Source organism: Poecile atricapillus, chromosome 20 (genome assembly GCF_030490865.1).
Source record: "Poecile atricapillus isolate bPoeAtr1 chromosome 20, bPoeAtr1.hap1, whole genome shotgun sequence".
Classification (NCBI taxonomy): domain Eukaryota; kingdom Metazoa; phylum Chordata; class Aves; order Passeriformes; family Paridae; genus Poecile; species Poecile atricapillus.
In genome coordinates this window covers 5,179,913-5,197,019 of record NC_081268.1, presented here as the reverse complement: position 1 = coordinate 5,197,019, position 17,107 = coordinate 5,179,913, and the positions used below count along the sequence as shown (strand labels likewise).

Sequence of the window (17,107 nt, the reverse complement as noted above, 5' to 3'; positions counted from 1 at the left end):
AAGAGTGGATGTGTACACCCCATGCATTCTTGTGACTTCTATTGGCATTCTACTGACAAAACGAAATCTTTTCCCTTATTTCTGCATAGGTCTCCAGAAGAAGGAGGAGGTCTTGGCAACACCAGTGGTGGGAGCAGCCACTCCATTTATAGCTTGGATAGGGCATCCCACGTGAACTCAGAGAGTGCTGAGGGGCCAGGTAAAAAGCCAGAGAAGGAGCACAAATCCACTGCACAAAGAGCAAATGAGAAAGGAGATGCCTTGTCACAGTTTGAACTGAGTTATGGAAGTGAGTGTCTTGATTAATTTGTTTCTTTAAGAGGATAACATTATGGCTGACTTCAAGCCAGACTGATTCAATCCAGTGTAGTTTTCAAATCAGGGGCTTTTTTCCGTTTATTTACAGAAGCAAGAAAATTATTGTGTATCTAAATAGAAAAACATGGAAGGTAAAATTGTTAAATTTTAAACACAAAGTTTTCAGCCAGGCCTGACAGCGTCTCTAATGTTCCTTCTCTAGAAATTTTGTGTTTAGAAAGAATATTTCTGTATTTCTCTCTAAGAAGCTAATGTATTTTTAGGCTTGAAATTTGTTGTGTGAAGGAAGTTGGGAGAGCATCCAGAGTGGGGAATTTGATGCCGAACTAATGGCAGGGAGGCAAGAAATGAGTATCTCTGAAAAGAAAGTTACCCGAGTTATGACACAGCTGCCATTCCCAAGCTCTCCAGCTGAAGTGTGCTCATCCTAAAACAGAGGAGACAGCAAAGTTCTGAAAGATAAAGTGGCTAGTAGATGTCAGATGATTTTGTTTTCAAAATGTAGCTGTGATGTTGCTAGGTGAACTTATTGTGGCATCGATCCTTTTTGGAGCACACTGTTTAAATTATTGCAATTATAAAGCTTTATATGCACACACATGTGCACTGTATTCTCCCCTGTGTGCTTTGTTCAGGTACCATCATTGATAATCGGGTGTCAAACACAGCAGAAGAGAATGAAGTTGGTTCTGTGGCAGGGGAAGGCTTCATTGAAGTTCTTACTAAAAAGCAGCGTCGTTTGCTGGAAGAGGAGCGAAGGAAGAAGGAGCAGGCTGCTCAGGTGAGGAATGGGAGGCAAAAAAGTTGGACCTGTTAGATGGTTTGGATTGCAGTCAGAGAAACAGGGCTCCAGAAAGTGTTTGTATGAACAGAAAAACATATATTTGACAGTGCCAAAGTGGTACAGATCCTGTTTTGGGCCCCAGAAATATATTTAGAGTTGCTGGTCTAAAAGGGAGATTTCTGACTCTCCCTGGCTTGCAGCAGAATTGTCAGTTGGGAGCTAAGTTTCTAGAGTGGTCTTCATCCAAAGCAGCTTGACTCTCTAAGCCAGCTGTTGTCTGTAGTGGGTGGGATATTGGGGAGCAGGAGCAGTGGAGGATTTTGCACTCTCACTGTGTTGCTGCAAAAGGCAGCTCTTTCCAGTCCTGTTAGACTGAGGGAGTCTCCCAGTCTGACACCTGCGCCTTTCCTGTCACAGGCACCAGCCAAGGCCCGTGTCCTTCAGTCGCGCATTCCACCGCGATTTGCTAAGAAGCAGAACAGCCTGTGCTTGGAGCAGAGCGATGTAACAGTGTCTGGAAACAGTCTGGGCACAGAGATCTGGGAGAGCAACAGCCCAGGTAGGCTTGGATCCCTTTGTTCCAAAGGGTTTCACAGAGCTGGAGGCCTCTGGGGTGTGCAGCAATGATGGGGTCCATGGTTCAGAGGAGACAGCCCTCTCCTGTCTGATGCTGGGAGTCAGAGGGGAGCTGGCAGACACGTGGAGTAGCCTCTGTTATGAGCTCTACTGTTCAGCCATCCTCCTCCTGTTGCTGGCCGTGTCAGTCTCCTAATCTATTTCTTGGGTCTTTGTTTCACATCAGGATCCTACTATACAGCATTTTATAGCTGGTTGGGCTGGATCTACTTCAGACTTTTTCTTATTTTGCTTTCCTACATTTTCTCATCTCTAGCCCTGAACAGCTAGTGCCTCCCTTGTTTCTTTCTGACCTTTCTTTCTCCTGTTGTTCGGTTCCCTAAGAAACCTCCCCCTTGTTCTCTACTCTCAACCCTGTGTTCTCTGCTGCATCACATCTCAGATGTCTGGGCCACACTTAACTTTTTGAAGTGATGAAAATACCCTTTCTCATGTCTAGAAATGGAAGGTTGTTGGTGTAATGTGTACAGGATGTGCTCATAGCTGTGTTTCAAGCAGCTGAACACTGCCCTCCATTCTCTTCCAGCACTTTCTGTTCAGTCTCCTGGCAGCGATTCCTGGAGCAAGCCTGTAAATACCTTTAATGGTACTGAGTCTAGCACCGAGGTAAGTGGCACCTAAGGTGCCCTTCAGGTATTGTGTGTATAAAGTATTAATGCAAGTGGCTTTTATGCTTCTCATTGCTCCATCTGTGCTTAGTGACTCTTCAGCTCTGCTTGTGCCATTTTAAACTGTCTCTGCAGTTTTAATTTGAGCTTGACGCTGTTCAGATCTTGACCTAGAGAACCAAGCACAGCTTGGTGTTGTGTGGGTATAAATCTGGAGTAACTGTGTGATAGAGCTGTTCCAGGGTAAAGCTCATCACTGGGTGCAGACTGTGGTCAAGGAGGATGGAATGCCATAGGTCCTCTTTGTGCCTTGTGCCTGTGAGCAGCGTGTAGCTGTAGCCTTAATGCAGGGAGGGCAGAGGAGTTCCTGAACACTTCACCTCTGGAGACCAAGAGTTCAAGTTTGGTTTGGGTTACATGTGGAGTGAGTTTGGCTATCTCAGCCTGGTTGTTCTGTGGGACACATTTCCTTGCTCTGAAGCCATGGTCTGGTTGGTGTATCAGTTCACCTGTCTCAGGGCTTTGTAGAGCTGAAGGAGCAGCTGAGAGGTGCTGCAGGTCAGGCCCAACTCCTTTGCAGTTAACCAGGACGGTGATTTGAAAAAGGGACATGGTCTTGCTGTTTTCTGGGATGTTTTTTCCGTGGTGGCGCTGGGTTGGAGTCCGGGGCTTTAACACATTTCGTGCTTTGCATAGCAGGGATTTAAAGGCAGCCAGGGGGATAGTGGCATTGACTTGAGCGCGGAGTCTCGGGAATCCTCCGCAACCTCCTCTCAGCGCAGTTCTCCATATGGCACCCTCAAACCAGAGGAGATGAATGGGGCTGGCCTGGTGGACCCAAAGCCTGACTGCCAGAAGGAGCAAGTGCAGAAGCAAACTGATAAAAAGGTAATCTGGATTCGCAGCCAAGCCAGAGCGCAGAGTGAGAGACCTTGTGAAGTGGTTGTGTTGTTCTTGATAGCATTTTTAAGGCTTGAGATTGGATTATTTGGTCTTTGTGTCTCAGCCTCTCTGCTTTCCTGTTAAGGATTCAGATCAAGGCTCAGGACAGAACAAGGAACACAAGCCTGGACCAATCGGCAACGAACGCTCCCTGAAAAACAGAAAGGGTTCGGAGGGAACGGAACGGCTGGAAGGGAATATTCCCCCTGTTAATGGGGTGGAAATTCACGTGGATTCTGTACTTCCCGTGCCACCCATTGAATTTGGAGTAAATCCTAAAGTGAGGACTGAATTTAATTTTATCTTCTTGGTGATTTGATCTTTTTGAGACACGAAAAGTGGTTTGAGGCAGAAGGATTATTTAGAGGAAGCTTCCACCTGTAGGTTTGCCTTAGATTTCATTACTGACACAGACCAGGTACTCAGGATGTCCTGGCAACATGTAGTATCCACTTGGAAATTCTGTCCCAAGGATCAACTGGGGGTGGTAACAGAGGTGAGGGACAAAATCACAGCCAAGCTTTTGTATGCCTCTGGGGGTTGCCTGCTGCTGAGTGCTGAGAAGTGTTTGCTGTTTGCAGCGAGGCTTACTGGAGATCAGTCTTTAGTTTGTAGCGTCATAATTCAGGCTAGAGTCATTAACCATGAAAAGCAGAGGGGATTGGCGCATGGACCTGGATTTAAATTTTGTGTTTTGCTTTTTCAGGACTCTGACTTCAGCTTGCCACCTGGTTCTGCCTCTGGCACTGCAGCTAACCCTGTCACCAAATTGCAGGATGCCTTGGCCAGTAATGTAAGTATTTTTTTACTTTTGACATTGATTCATTGGAGATAATCCTTAGGTAAACTTCAGGTGCTTCCAAAGAGAGCAAGCATGTTTACATCTGACTTCATATTTCATGGTTAGGCAGCACATGTCACTGAAATCCAAAATGGAAATCTCAAGATACCTTGGTAAAATGAGTGTCACAAACTCAGAAGTAATGTAGAGAGCAACTTCATTATCATGGTGACTTGTGTAAAGCCATCTCTGAGATGACCAGTCTCTTCCCCCAGGACATACACGTGTTGGACATGGTCATGATGCAGATAGTGACATGTTTAGACCCTGACTGCCCAGCTTCCTCAGAAGGTTTCATCTACCATGGCAAGGCAGAGAACTGTAACATGGTGGTCAGGCCTTTTTGGAGATTTCCCAGCGTATTACAGCCATCTGGGTATTTCATTATTCTGTGTGAAAGTGAGCATACTGAAAGCTCAGCTGGTAGCTTAGCTGTAGACAGCAGTGTTAGACACACACAAAGCTGCTTTTGAAATGTCTTAAGTTAGTAGGCTGTTTGGTTTTGATTTTGGAGATCTGTCTTAAAGGGTGTTTCTCTTCAGAAACAGGTTTTATCTAACACTCAGGTAGTTTTTAAGTATGGAACAGGAAGGAGAACTCTTCTACAAGTGGAAGTTACTGGATCAAACTGATAAGTTTAAGTGAAAATTGGTATAGTTCACTGTAGAGGAGTGTATTTGCACATAACCAAAGCTTCCTTTATTGCAAGAGTGGAATGGGTTGAACACTGTACTTGCCTCCTGCAGTATGACTGGGGACTGAATTCTTTGACATGCAGTTACTGGAGCTGCCTAGCTGAACTTCTTTTAGCTTTGGTGGCTCATAACATTCTCCTAAGAGTTCACAGATATTCTCCTTTTATGACTCTCCCTTCAGGCAGGGTTAACACAGTCTATTCCCATCCTGCGAAGGGATCATCACCTCCAGCGCTGCATCGGCCTGAACCCCATGTCCTTCCCCACTGCAGACCTTACTCTTAAGGTAAGGAGGCTGAAGGTGTGTGGATACCATGTCTCTGTGGGCAGAGTAATGAAGGTGGGAAGATCTTTCCCACAGTATTTTGTTAGGTATTGCTACACTTCAGTTAGCTTTTGTGAAAGTTGTGCATATGTGCTATTCAACATGAGTGCTAGGGTGTGTGTTTTAAGTCCTGAATGCAGGAAGTCCTTGCCAATTGTAGAACCAGTGCAACAGAGCTTTCCTATTTCAGTACTGGGTAAGGTGGCTGTTCAGGGATCCTGGGAAGTCTGGTGGTGTAAAGAGAGGGGGAAACCAAACAAAACCCACTGAAGCATACAAACAACAAAACCAAATAAACCAAAACAAAAAACACCTCCAGCCCAAACCTGAGAAGCTCAGCAAATACCAAGGGGTTTGAGTATTTGTGAAGCATTCTTGTCCATTACAAATCGTTGTAGAACCCCCTGACCTCAGACCTGCCAGTTTTCCACTGTGCCTAGAGTACAGTGAATTTGAGCTCATAGGACACAGATGAGCAGCTGTAGGCTTTGGTAATGTCCTCCCTGTTTGAACTGTGTGTAGTTATTGTTCTTCGTTTCCATAGATGGAGTCTGCTCGTAAAGCTTGGGAAAACTCTCCGAGTTTACCAGAACAGAACTCCCCAGGAGGTGCAGGCTCAGGCATCCAGCCTCCTTCCAGTGTTGGAGCTTCCAACGGTGTCAGCTACAGCTCTTTTGGTGGAGTTTCTATGCCTCCTATGCCTGTGGCATCCGTAGCACCCTCTGCATCTATCCCAGGTACCTACAAACTGCAGCAGCATTTTCATTGTCTGATTGTTATCTGGGAGTCATCCCCTGGTTCTGGTAGATGAGAGCATGGTGAGAAGAGTTTATGTGTAGAGATTGACTGTCTGGTGTTTGACAGATTCTTAACAAGTCAGGCAAGACAGAAAGAGGGACTGTCTCCCCGCTTTGAAGAATGTGGCTGGTGAAAGCTTAATACAAGGACAGCTTTCTTTGTGTAGTGGCAAGTCTCTGATGTCTCAATAGATCTTGCTTATCCTTTACTGTGTGCCCAGTAGAATAGAAGGGAGGAGACCTATGGCTAAGAGGTTTCTGCAGTCCCAATATCACTATAAGCCATTCCTCTGCTTGTTTTGCCATTGAAGTCATAGGTTCTGAACATTTTACTTGGAGCAAAACAACAACTGGCTTGCAGTGCACAGAACTCTGGGAAGGGGGAGGGTGTTGCTGTCTTTTAGTTAAAGGAAAAGCTTAACTCAGTCATGTTAGTGTGTGTAATTAGGGGAGAGCATCTGGAAAGAGGAACTGTATTGAGGTTCTCTCCATGGGATGACTTCTGGGTCCCAAAGGGTTTCTCATGTATGCACTGTCTTTCTCATGTCTCAGTTCAAGAAGAGAGTGAAATGTGTAGTGAGTCTGTTATTAGCTTCCACTTGGTAAACAGGTCATTCCAAGTCAGGTGGTTTCCTTCCTTACCCATCCTAAACTTGCTGCTTAATCCTTTGGTTCAGATCTGCACAAAAGCACAGGAGTGGCACAGCAGTTACTAATTGGTGCCACCCTTGGGGTGAATATGGCTTTTAGATCTCATGTGTAAAGGCCTTAAACGCCGTGTTTGCTCTTTCTGTCCCTGCAAACATGAGATGATTGCAGAGCAGATTTCTGGCATTTAGTTTTGAGTACAGGTTACCAAATTCTGAACTGCTAGTGTCTGACTCTTGTGGAGGTGGGAAACCTAGGTTTACATTTAGCCTCTTACAGAAAGGTATGATTATTTCTCCTCCTGCTACTGCAGATGTTGGTATGTGGATTTAGGAGCTTTACAGCATCTTCTGAATGGGGTACTATGTTTACACTAACTTGCTGAGAGATAGGAAATAGTCTTGACCTGCAGATACAGCGCCTGCATCTCCCCTGAACCTTGAATTTACAGCCTGTCTTTTCTGATGTCCAGGTAACCATATTCCACCCCTGTACCTGGATGGCCATGTGTTTGCAAGTCAGCCCCGCCTGGTCCCTCAGACGATACCTCAGCAGCAAAGCTACCAACAGGTAAGGGAGCAGTACAGCTTGCAAGTGGTATTTCAAGGATTCTTCAGGGTGGCATTCAAGAAACAAGGAGTAATTTTTCACTTTCATAGCCCAAAGGAACTTAGATGTGGCTCCCTTTAGGTTCCTTGAATGCTACTTCCCAGTGGGTGTCAGAGGTTAGTGAAACTGAAGGGAGGAAGTTGAGGAGTTCTTTCCCTTCTGTACCAGTGCCCTTGGACTGGTTTTAACTGAAGCAGACGCTGAGGCCTGTTGTGAGATGAAGTGACTTCCAGTGAATTCCCCAGCCAGTCAATAATAATGAGTAACTTCACTAGTAAAATTGTTTGTTGATAGGGCTGGGGAGAGCTCTTTCAAGGTAGAGTACAGGCAGGTGAGAGCTGGATTGTCACTGCCTTCTCTGTGTGAGGAGCATGTTGGTTCCCTCATATCTATCAAATGCCTCTTGCAGGCATCGACCTCTTGGTGCCTGTGCAGTGTCTTCCTTGGCAGTGCTGCTGTGCTGGGGAATGATGCAGGGCTGGGTAAAGGCCAAGTGTAGGTAACTGTCACTGCAGATTGTCTCATGCAGGAAACTGATGGGTTTTTAACAGCCTTGGAGAGTTTCTGGTTTCTCTTGTACTTCTCAGTTATATTAATTTCTTCTGCAGGCTGCTGCTGCTCAACAGATTCCCATTTCCCTCCACACATCCTTACAGGCCCAAGCTCAGCTTGGACTGAGGGGTGGTCTGCCTGTTTCCCAGTCCCAGGAGATGTACAGCTCCATACAGCCCTTCAGGTAACTGTTTTCTGTTTTTCTTTCCTTGGGGCTTTCTCTTTTATGTTCCTGATCTATGTGTACATTGATCAGATACCCACACTCATCTTCCCTTTCCCCTTTGTTCAAATGCTGTTTCCTTCCCCTAATAACAGTGCCAGTGTAGGGAGCATGAGCATGAAAAATCTGAATTAATGCCTCAAAAGCCTGAACACTGAGGTTTAAAAAAAGAAACAAAAAAAACCAAACTTCTTTATTTGCTAGAGCTGTTGGAATCTTTAACTTCTGGTTTTTTCCTGCTTTGCAAAACTGCTGCAGACTTTAGGTAACCTGAATCCTCCTTTAATTGCTAATCCACAGGTGGTTGTGTGGGATATTGGAACATAAATATTAGATACTACACAATGTTTGTTGAATATTCTGGCAACACAAGGACATGATTGTAAAAGCTCTTAAGAGTGGAAGTAAAAAATCCTGGTAGTTGAAATGGAAAATGGCATCACAGCTTCTTTCTAAGCTGTCAGTTTAGTTGTCTGAGAACTGATGGCAGGCCAGATACTGTTTGGCAGGCTGTGTTTGTACAGTCTCCAAAGGTTTTGTGCATAGTGACTGAAGCATGTTTTTTTCCTGCAGGTCTCAGGTGTACATGCACCCCAGTCTGTCCCAGCCCAGCACCATGGTCCTGACAGGAGGCACTGCTCTGAAGCCTCCATATTCCGCCTTCCCAGGCATGCAGCCCTTGGAGGTGGTGAAAACCCAGTCTGGGTCCCCCTATCAGCCCATGAATGGAAGCCAGGCACTGGTTTATGAGGGGCAGATAAACCAGGCTGGTATGGGAGCCTCCCAGATGATGGACTCTCAGCTCACACAGGTTAGGAGCAGGACTGGCGAGCCACTCCTTTGGTCCAGGCTAATTCACAGCCACTTGTTTCTGAGAATGGGTTGTAACATGTCTGTCTGAACTAAACTCTTTGTAAAGAGGCGGAAGATTTCCCCAAGACACTGTTCTGTGAACCATGGTTTCACATATGCAGCACCTTATTTAAAGAGATGATTGCTAATATCTTGACTGTCCCTGCTGAGATGTAATTTTGTCACTTGGAAGTCAGACCTTCCAGTGCTGCATGCATAGGAGGCCATGATGCAATGGTTGTCCTAAAAGCACCACTTCTGAGAGCCAAATCCCAGTCATCTCTCCCGTCACCTCAGCTTCCAGGGCAACTAGGAACTTGTATTAAAGGCTCATCCGTCTTCTCAGTTCATTTGTCGTCCAAGTCTCATTTACAACTTCAGCTGATCTGTTTGATAGAATCCTAACAGGAATTTCAATGTGTGAAAATGTTTTAATAAAGCATGGTTCACATAAAAACATTGAATTCTGCTGTGAGCATAGCTGTGTTTGTGGGCATGTGCTCTGATTCTCTGGAGAAATTTGATAATTTTATTAAACTCATCTTACTTTTATCTTGTGCAACTTGTTAAGGTTTATTTTTTGTTTCAGAGGGATTTTTATGTTGTGACTGACATAAAGAGTTAATCCTGAAAGTAACTTAGGTGAGGAAAATACGGAAAAAACTGGCAAACTAAATATTTGAAGAAATGCTTTATCCATCATAAGCGAGTAACTTGGTTTCTTTTGCCAGCCTTAGATTGGTTTATTTATTTGTTCTAAAGTGTTGATAGAACCTCCCAAATCCAGCAATTGTGAGAAAATCAGAGGGAACAGGAGGTGCGTCAGCCCCAAGCTACAATATTTTTCATAATTGCTCTTAATTATGTCCATCATTGGTTTGAAGCTCACTGTGAAACATGGAACTGAGGTCTCCATCGCTTTCTCTGGATGTCCAATCCTCAAAATGTTTTGGTATAAGAGTGTAGGAGATTTTCAAAGGTAAAAACAAGGCACCTGACGCTGCACTGTCTGACACTGCCATTGTATGAAGGGAATGCAGACTCATGAAGTGACCGTGAGGAAGACTGGGAAACTGGGCTCTAGGAATGGAGGAAAGCCCTCATCCACGGGCAGTTAGGTTAACTTGGTGGCATGTTAAAAACTCAGCTGATAAGGGTGCTGGCAGCACTGCCAGAATATCCATTTCAGTGTCGAAGTCTCTCTGTTACAGTCGTTTGCGTTTATTCCGTGCCGGACCGCACTGTTTGGGAGCTTCCTTTTGGCAAGGCTGTGCTTTCAGGGTATTGGGAGGCAGCATGTCAAGCACGAGACTGTTACTGCCATTAAGGTAACTACATGTCCTTGTCACACAGCTGACAATGCCTGTGCCTGGCTCCCAGCTGCCTCTGCCCCGCTACGGCTCTGGCCAGCAGCCCCTGCTTCTGCCACAGTCCATCCAGCTTCCTCAGGGGCAAAACCTGCCTGTAGGAGCTCCCCGAAGAATCCTCCCTCCTGGATCCCAGCCTTCTGTTCTTGCTGCCAGCAGGGAGGTAAGGATTAACTCCTGGTGCTGCTTATGGCATTCAGTAACCCCTCCTGCGTTGAAGTTTTACTCCTTGCTTGTTAAAGGGGAGAATGGCTTGTTTGGGATCCTTAAATATCCAAGCCAAGGATTGCTGTTAAAATGAAGGAACCCTTTTCCCCTCATCTCCAAAGCACAAGCCAGCAGTTTTCAGGTTTTGCTGCTGGTCATCATTCTGTTTCCAGGGAGCCACATCCTGCCTTGATCAGTTTGGAGTCTCCAGTTTTATTACATGTTTACACAGGTTTCCCCAGAGTGCTTGAGGGGTGGTGAGCTCCAGACACAGTTGGAATACTGCCCAGATATTTCACTCTGTTGTGAAGCTTGTCCATTTGAGTAGGTACATTAATGTCATGTCTGGTTTGATGGATTCATATCATAAATTTGTCGTCTTATAGGGGAGAGAGAGCACAGCAGTTAACTTTCAGGTTCTGTATTTGCTTGTGCTGCTGGCTTGGTGCTTTAATAGAAACAGATTATTTCACTTACAAGCCTCACTTTCTTCACCTGAAAAATACTGCTTCTTTTAATGGGCATGATGGGGAGAAGGGCAAAGATTTGGCTTTAGTGTTTATATGAAGTAATGAGTGATTTGTGAATGCAAAGATGCTACTCTCTGTCTCACTCATTTTCCTCTGTAGTCTTCCCAGATGGAAATGAAAGGGTTTCATTTCTCCGATGGTAAACAGAGCATGTCCTCCGGAGGGTCTGTACCGTCCCCACACACGTACAGGTGAGACGTTCACAGAACCTGGGCTCCTTAGGAGGGGACAGAAACATGTGATACACCCATCATCACTGTACAAGATCCACCTGGGTTTTCATGTCTAGAACGTGCTCACTTCAGTCCAAATACTAGTATCTAAATGCATGGTCATCATGGTTTTCATTTTGGGTGTGGGTCCGTGTGTGTATCTGACCCGGTGCTTTTTGGGAAGTGCATGAAGTTACTTGTTCACTGACTCTCAAAGACAGGTTGGAATTGGTGTGTGCTTTTGTTCCTTGTGAAGGTGGGAAATCTGAGGATCACTGAATAAATGTTTATGGTCTGAAGAGGGGAGTGCTCATGTCTAGACACATCAGATCATTGAGGCTTTTGGGACACTAATTTTTTTTTTTCTCCCAACCCGTGTGCTGCCGTTTGGACTGTGGAGCTTACTGATCTGCACAGCGCAGATTTGTGCCCTGTCTATTGCTACTTTGCTGTCTTTTTTTCTTTCACACATGAATAAGGCTGTCATTCCATTGTAGAATTTACTCCATGAATGTTGTCGACTCTTCGATTTCCAGGCCTAGCTCTGCCAGCCCCAGCGGGAAGCCGTCGGGACCAGCAGTGAGCATGGGCTCTGTGCAAGGACACTACGTACAACAGGTAGTGTACCTGAGTTCTTAGTACAGCCCAAAAACACCTGCTCTTCTACATTGTTGTGCTTGTGCCTTGGGCTGCAAAGGAGAAGGCAGCAAGGCAGAAAGGTCTGTGTAACTGAAGCTCCATGTGGGAGATGGTATTCTTCCCCTGGGTAGGTGGGTGTTTTACTGAGTCCAGGAGTAATTCTGTGTGATTTGGAAGTCAGGAGAGATTAGTTCTACTAAGTTATACTGTGGAATTTGTATAAGTTACTCGCATTGCCAAATATGTGAGACACTGAGATTCTTAAATGTGAGGTGCTACAAGAGCAAATTTGATGTCTTTCATGAATGATGGTCACAGTTTGCTTGTTCTGCCTGCCTAGAGGTGTCTGTCCTAGCTAATGCTTTGGTTTTTGTGTCAAAAGGCAAAGCAGCGGGTGGATGATAACAAAGCCAGTCTGGGAGCAGTGAAGCTGCAAGAAACAGCCTCCACAAACCAGATGAAGCCAGTGCGCACAGGAGCGATCAAACCTCAGGCAGTCAAAGTGGAGGAGAGCAAGGCCTAGGAGCACCTCTGATGCTGGCCCTGCTGCCTGAGAGGCACCACAGCTTAGACTGGACCCCACTGGATCTTCTGAAAGTCTCACCAGATCTATCCCCACCCCACACTGACTGACAGCAACATCATTCAAGCCCCTCTCCCAACAAAGCAGTTTGAAACAGTGGATATGACATTGACCTGCTTGCTTTAAAACAAACCAATCATGTGACTTTTAAGTGGCTTCAGCCATTTTTTTTTTATTTCCCCCCTCCCTATGCCCCATTCACAGGTAGTTGTGATCGCTCACTTGGCAAAGCCCATCCTTCTCCTTCCCTCCTTCTGTCTCAGCAGAGTGGCAACTGGGGGAGAGGGGTTTAGTTTGAGATTTTTCATTTTAAAGGCAGCTGAGGTTTTTACAAAAAAAGCTGTATCTTTGTTTATAGCAGAACTTTTATATGTTCTCTCATTCCCCGCCCCCCTACTTCTTTCTGCTTTCCTCATTCCTTTCAGGAAAGAATTCCCTTCAGCTAAAATGATGTTCTGACAAAACTCTGCTTAGTTTTGTATATGGTTCTGTGCTATGTTGAGAGTTGGAGTTTGTTTGGGTGTATTTCCTCAGATGATTTAGCCTTTCAGACTGTTTGATTAAAAAAACAGGACAGTTACGACATTTGTTACTTTTTCAGTATTTTTTTTTAAGCTAGAAGCAGTGCTTGCATTAGGAGGAAATGTATACTAAAGACACATAGGACATCAGTGCATAAATCCTGAAACTTGCACCACTTCAACACAGCTTTGGGGTTCTTTGTGCACAACAAAATTTGGCATTTTCATTTTAAGGAAAAAACCTAAGCCACCAGATTTCTGTTCCAAGCAGATCTAGGTGTTTAATTTTTCCTTTTTGTGGGTTTCGGATTTTTTTAGTGACTGCAAAACACACGCCAAAATGTAAATCGTAGATTTACAAAATGTAACATTGGTTAGGAAGAAAAAAATTCTCCTCACAGCACATGGGTCAGAAGAGTTGGCTAGAGCCAACGGGTCTGTACGGACTACTTTTTGTAGTTGTGATGCTTTCTCATGCTCCCTGCCTTGGCTGCTTGAATTCTTGTCTCCTGAGACTTGTCCTATATTGTGTTCATCCCTCGGGGCTGCTCTCCTAAGCTTTGCTCTTTTCCCTTAGTCTTGCTTTTTGTTCCTCTATTCCATTGCCTTTTGTAAAATTTGCATAGAAATGCATTGGTAAGGGAGCCCCTCTGCAAGGCACACTTGGAACCTTCTGTTTCAGGTTGGAGGTGCGTGGTTACAGAGGCAGTTTGGAATCATCCTTCTCCTCTCCTTCCCCAGGTGAACAGCAAAAGGTTCTTTACTCTGATGCAGTTGCATATAGTGTGTGTACAGCATCGTCACCTCACCACTCCTCTCCAGTATTTGATGAGCTACACAAGGAAGATCCCAGTGGGAGAGGTTGGGTTTTATTTCTTTGGCTGTTTGGTTTTGGTTTATGTGAGTGTGCGTGTGTGTGTGCGTGTGTGTATGTAGATTTTTTAGGACAGACTTAAAAGTTTCCTGAAAGGGCTTTGAGTCCTTCACCTGATGGTAGTCTAAAGTAAAAACTACTTTCAGCTAACTTGGTTTGTGTTGTTTAGCTCTTTCAAAATGTAAAGTAGGCTGGTCACTCAGAAGTGAGGGACAGAACCATTTTTGGAGATGGTAGCTTGCTCACAGGCTGTGTTGGCCTCTGCTGGGTGGCAGAAAGTCATTTGGTAGTGGTTCCAAAGAAGATATTTTGAACAAAGAATGTATTGGGGAAGGGATCTGAAAGGTGTTATTGTTTCTTCATTTGCAGTTTTTGGTTTTTCCCCCCCCCTCCTCCCCTTTCCGGAAAAAGATCCTTTGTAACTTTGTAAGGATGCATTTGAAGTTTTAAGCTAGGCATAAATATGATTTTTATACAGTAGCTTTAAAGAGCTTAGAAACCTAAACTAACTTAGGCATAGTAATGTCCCCTCTCCACAGGTGTCCCCATGGATCATGGCAGAGAACCCGAAGGGAAAGGGATAGGATGGTACTTTAAGAAAAAATAAGAGCTCTTTTTTTCTTAGGTTTTATGGATTCTAATTTCAGAGCAGAGTGTGCCAGCATCTCTCTAGCATCCTCCTTAAAGTACAGGGTTTGAGATTTAGTGACAAATATTTCCCCAACCTTCAGACATCTCCCAGATCTGCATCCTCATCTGCTAGTCCTGCTCCCAGTGTTTTCCAAAGATTGCACCTCCAGTAAGTCATCCCACCCTCATTTCTATTTTCTCCCTTGAAATACCATTAACAGCAGAATTGTCTGTTTGGGATTTTTTTATTATCCTGCCCAGCTGGCCCTAGCTAATACAAGCCTAGAATCTAACTAATGGCTAAAGAGACTTATCTGAGCCCTCTTCTTCTCATCTCTTTCGTACTCAAGACACACTACTTCAGCTTTACAAAGACACTAACCTCCTTCCTCCCACCTGTGTGACTTCAAAACGGTCAAACATGTTGGAGAAACTGGGTTGCTGCAAGATCCAAGCTACTGCAGTTCCTCTGGTGTAAATGCCATCAAATTACAAAACTTCCTGTTGAAAAAGGTCACCCTTCTTTCTCTTTTAATCCCTCCATTCCTTCCCCCAACAGAATAAAACACTAGAATTTATTTATACGTATTTGATGTTGTAGGTCTAGGTGAAAAAGTAATTGTTTCACTGCTCTATTTATATATTATGTCTGAATTATTCTGTGCAGGAAAGGCCAAGAAATGCATGTGAGCTTCATTCCATTTCTCAACTTTGCGTGACTGTCAGCTGCAGTTGGCAAGACTCTCTCTCTTTGTGGAGTTTTGTGTGATGGAAAGGAGTTTTAGAGCCCAAATTTCTATGGTGCAATATCCTTCTCTGGCATATATTTTTGTTTGTTTGTTTGCTTCTTTGTTTGTTTGTTTAAAGCTAGTCCAAGGTTAGTGCAGTTTTTGGTGCTCTGGAGTCAAAAGGAAAAGCCTCTGATCCTCAAAGGAGCAGAAACACCAAGGGAGCTGGAATGCTGATAAAAATCCAGAGTGGAGAGGAGGATGGAGATATACAGAACGTATCAGAGAGTCCTTCTGCTTGCTGTCTGCACTGCTGAAGGATTGATTTGTTGCTGATTTATTCCTTTGCAAGTTGCTTTTGCTTTGACTGGAAGGCAGCTACCAAATTGCAGGCTCCTTCTGCTGGGAAAGGTGCAGGGTGCAGTGGGAGAGAAAGGTGGAGCCCATCTTTCCAGCAACAACGGGTGAAGCAGGAATGTTCAGAGGCCGACTCTGCTGCTCGTGTTGAGCAGAGGATCTCAAGCACCTGTGTGATCATTTCCCTGTCACACAGTGAGTCATGGCCAGCAGCTCCAGTCAGTGCTGCTTTCCTCACCACTTCTGCTGTTAGCTCTTAATTTAAAAACAAATCAACATTGAAGTCTGGGAAGGGGGAAAAAAAAAAAGAGCTAAAAAAAAAGGCACTCCAGTATATTTTAAATGCCAAGCAGAAGCAGCACAGTCACCAGTGACACAGGTATTGCTGTTGATGTTCCATAGCTTGCTCCTGGCTGTGCCAGCTGTGCAGTGTCAGCACCTCTGGATGTGTTTGCTGCCCGTTGCACTCCTGTGTGTGTGGTGTTCATGCAGAGGCACTCATGCCATCAACACCTTCCTTGCAGGAATGCTGCAAAGCCACCAGCTGCCCTGTGGTTCCTGTGTATTTATAGATAGGTATTCAAAATGAGCCGAGTGTTTTCGCTGTGTCTCACCTCCTGGCTACTCCAGTCACCTTGCAGCCAGCACCCCTTCTGTTGCATTTTTTTAACCCTCCCTTTTGCTCCAGACTGGTTATAAGCACAGGTTAATTCCTTGTAGCACTTGTTATTTTTTATTCAGCAACCTAGTTTCTTCATAAGAAAGTTGCTTTTGTGAATAAAATTTAATTTACGACAGCCACCGGCGTGCTTAGTTGTGGCCCATGGACAGAAAAGGTGCATTTTGCTGAAACAAAAGAGACAGGAGAGTCCAGTTATTTTTGTTGTTTATTTTAATCCAAAGACCACCAGGTCTTCCAGTGGCTGTAGACACTCCCTTGGGTTTAGTGGCTTGTTCTGGCTGCTCCAATGTCCTTGAGTGTTTCCCCAGGAATCACAGCTGCAGCAGTGAGGCGCTCACCCTTTAGCATGTCTTGAGGCATTGTCCTTAGCTGGAATCCTCCCTCTGGTTCTGTATAAATTGCATTTGTTGTTTCTCAAGGGGATATTGTCCTCCTTAAAGCTTTTAACTTCATGACCTGTATAGTAAATTTTTTTTGGCCTTTCCTCTTTGTCTTTTCATGTAGACCAGATATTTGAAAGGGCAGACGATGGATAATTGTGTAATGTGCAACCTGTTTATATTTTTTGGAAACTTTTACTCGGACCGGAATTCGAATCACGGAATCAACCAGGCCAGTTGCGGCACACTCTTTATTGCCCTTCTCCTTGTTTCAGTACCTATTGTTTCTCCTTTCAAATATGTGATTGTATTAGCTCTTTCCATATGAAAGAATTCTCCTTATTTAAATAAAAAAAATTAAAAAAATAAAGCAGATTATGCTTTTCTCAATTTCCCAGTCCTTTGTCTGGTTCTTTTAGTTAATAGTAATAAAAAAACAATAAACCAACAAAACTCCAAAACAAAACAAAAAAAGAAATAAACAACCCCAACACACAACAAAAAAAATCCAGGTTTTTAAAGTTTGTGTGAACGTCCCAGAGTAGGGAGGGGGAGGGACACAGTGTT

At 44.5% G+C, this 17,107-nt stretch overlaps 1 protein-coding gene and 1 non-coding gene across 10 annotated transcripts in view; both read left to right on the top strand.

Moving 5' to 3' along the window:
• Positions 1-16,930, top strand: part of PRRC2B (proline rich coiled-coil 2B) — a 46,481-nt gene extending 29,551 nt beyond the window's left edge. For 4 of the 9 annotated variants that reach the window (XM_058853839.1, XM_058853838.1, XM_058853840.1 and 1 more), the window contains exons 17-32: positions 90-289; positions 954-1,099; positions 1,520-1,661; positions 2,265-2,344; positions 3,043-3,234; positions 3,374-3,568; positions 3,995-4,081; positions 5,006-5,110; positions 5,694-5,886; positions 7,067-7,164; positions 7,812-7,939; positions 8,552-8,789; positions 10,184-10,360; positions 11,034-11,125; positions 11,644-11,764; positions 12,168-16,930. In XM_058853839.1, the coding sequence (XP_058709822.1) occupies positions 90-289; positions 954-1,099; positions 1,520-1,661; positions 2,265-2,344; positions 3,043-3,234; positions 3,374-3,568; positions 3,995-4,081; positions 5,006-5,110; positions 5,694-5,886; positions 7,067-7,164; positions 7,812-7,939; positions 8,552-8,789; positions 10,184-10,360; positions 11,034-11,125; positions 11,644-11,764; positions 12,168-12,308 (2,335 nt within the window). In that variant the 3' untranslated portion in view covers positions 12,309-16,930. Of the gene's footprint in view, positions 1-89; positions 290-953; positions 1,100-1,519; positions 1,662-2,264; positions 2,345-3,042; positions 3,235-3,373; positions 3,569-3,994; positions 4,082-5,005; positions 5,111-5,693; positions 5,887-7,066; positions 7,165-7,811; positions 7,940-8,551; positions 8,790-10,183; positions 10,361-10,636; positions 10,733-11,033; positions 11,126-11,643; positions 11,765-12,167 lie in introns of those variants that run through there. The other 5 variants (XR_009279209.1, XR_009279210.1, XM_058853842.1 and 2 more) reach the window with 5 other exon arrangements.
• LOC131586809 (small nucleolar RNA SNORD62) lies at positions 6,121-6,201 on the top strand. The gene has a single exon (XR_009279241.1). It is a non-coding gene; the product is annotated as a small nucleolar RNA SNORD62 (small nucleolar RNA).
• Positions 16,931-17,107: the final 177 nt, after the last annotated feature.